This window comes from Acanthisitta chloris, unplaced genomic scaffold, assembly GCF_000695815.1.
Source record: "Acanthisitta chloris isolate BGI_N310 unplaced genomic scaffold, ASM69581v1 scaffold15718, whole genome shotgun sequence".
NCBI classification, from domain to species: Eukaryota; Metazoa; Chordata; class Aves; order Passeriformes; family Acanthisittidae; genus Acanthisitta; species Acanthisitta chloris.
In genome coordinates, this window is record NW_008687702.1 from 3,584 (window position 1) to 4,564 (window position 981).

A 981-nucleotide genomic window follows, 5' to 3' on the forward strand; every position below is an offset into this window, starting at 1 on the left:
CCTTGCTGGCCCCATGGCCCCCCTGGCTGTCCCCACAGGGTCCCTGTTATCCTCACAGGTGTCCTGGCTGTCCCCATGGCCCACCTGGCTGTCCCCACAGGTGCCATGGTCATCCCCATGGGCCACCTGGCTGTCCCCATGGCCCACCTGACTGTCCCCAGAGGTGCCCTGCTGTCCCCACAGATGCCCTGGCTGTCCCCATGGCCCACCTGGCTGTCCCCACAGGTGCCCTGTTATCCTCACAGGTGTCCTGGCTGTCCCCATGGCCCACCTGGCTGTCCCCACAGGTGCCCTGTTATCCTCACAGGTGTCCTGGCTGTCCCCATGGCCCACCTGGCTGTCCCCACAGGTGCCCAGGCTGTCCCCTGTGCCCCCAGCTCACCTGGAAGACGGCCTTGGCACGCAGACGGTCGCTGAGCAGGTGAAGTGCCTGAGCATTGAGGCTGCCAGAGCTGTCCATGTCCCCAACCAGGGTGGGGAACACCTGGGGACACCGTGGGGTCACCAGGGACAGGGGTACCCCAGCCCACGGGGACCCCCCAAGTGTCCTGGTGGCAATTCTGTCACTCAAACACTCACATTCCAGAGCCTTGTGGTCAGCACAAGGACACCCATGGCCACCCTGGGGTCATTGGTCAGCTTGAGGCCACTAATGACCATCAAGGGGTCACTTGTCACCTCAAGGCCACCGATGACTGCCCCAGGGTCACTTGCCACCCTGTGGCCACCAATAACCCTGAGCCTACCAATGACCCCAAGGCCACCAATGACCACCCTGGGGTCACCTGCCACTCTGAGGCCACCAATAACCCCGAGGCCATCAATGACCACTCTGGAGTCACCTGTCACCCTGAGGCCACCAATGACCCCACAGCCACCAATGATCACCCTGAGGCCACCAATGACCACCCAGGGGTCACCTGCCACCCTGAGGCCACCCATGACCCCAAGGCCACCAATGACCACCCTGGAATCACCTGT

At 63.4% G+C, this 981-nt stretch overlaps 1 protein-coding gene across 1 annotated transcript in view; it reads right to left on the reverse strand.

Annotated features, from left to right (window-relative positions):
* The window catches only part of LOC103807967 (mitochondrial import receptor subunit TOM40B-like), a 1,881-nt gene extending 1,266 nt beyond the window's left edge, over positions 1-615 (reverse strand). Inside the window, 2 exon segments of the mRNA XM_009080719.1 lie at positions 383-484; positions 580-615. Of these exon segments, the coding sequence (XP_009078967.1) occupies positions 383-484; positions 580-615 (138 nt within the window).
* Positions 616-981: the final 366 nt, after the last annotated feature.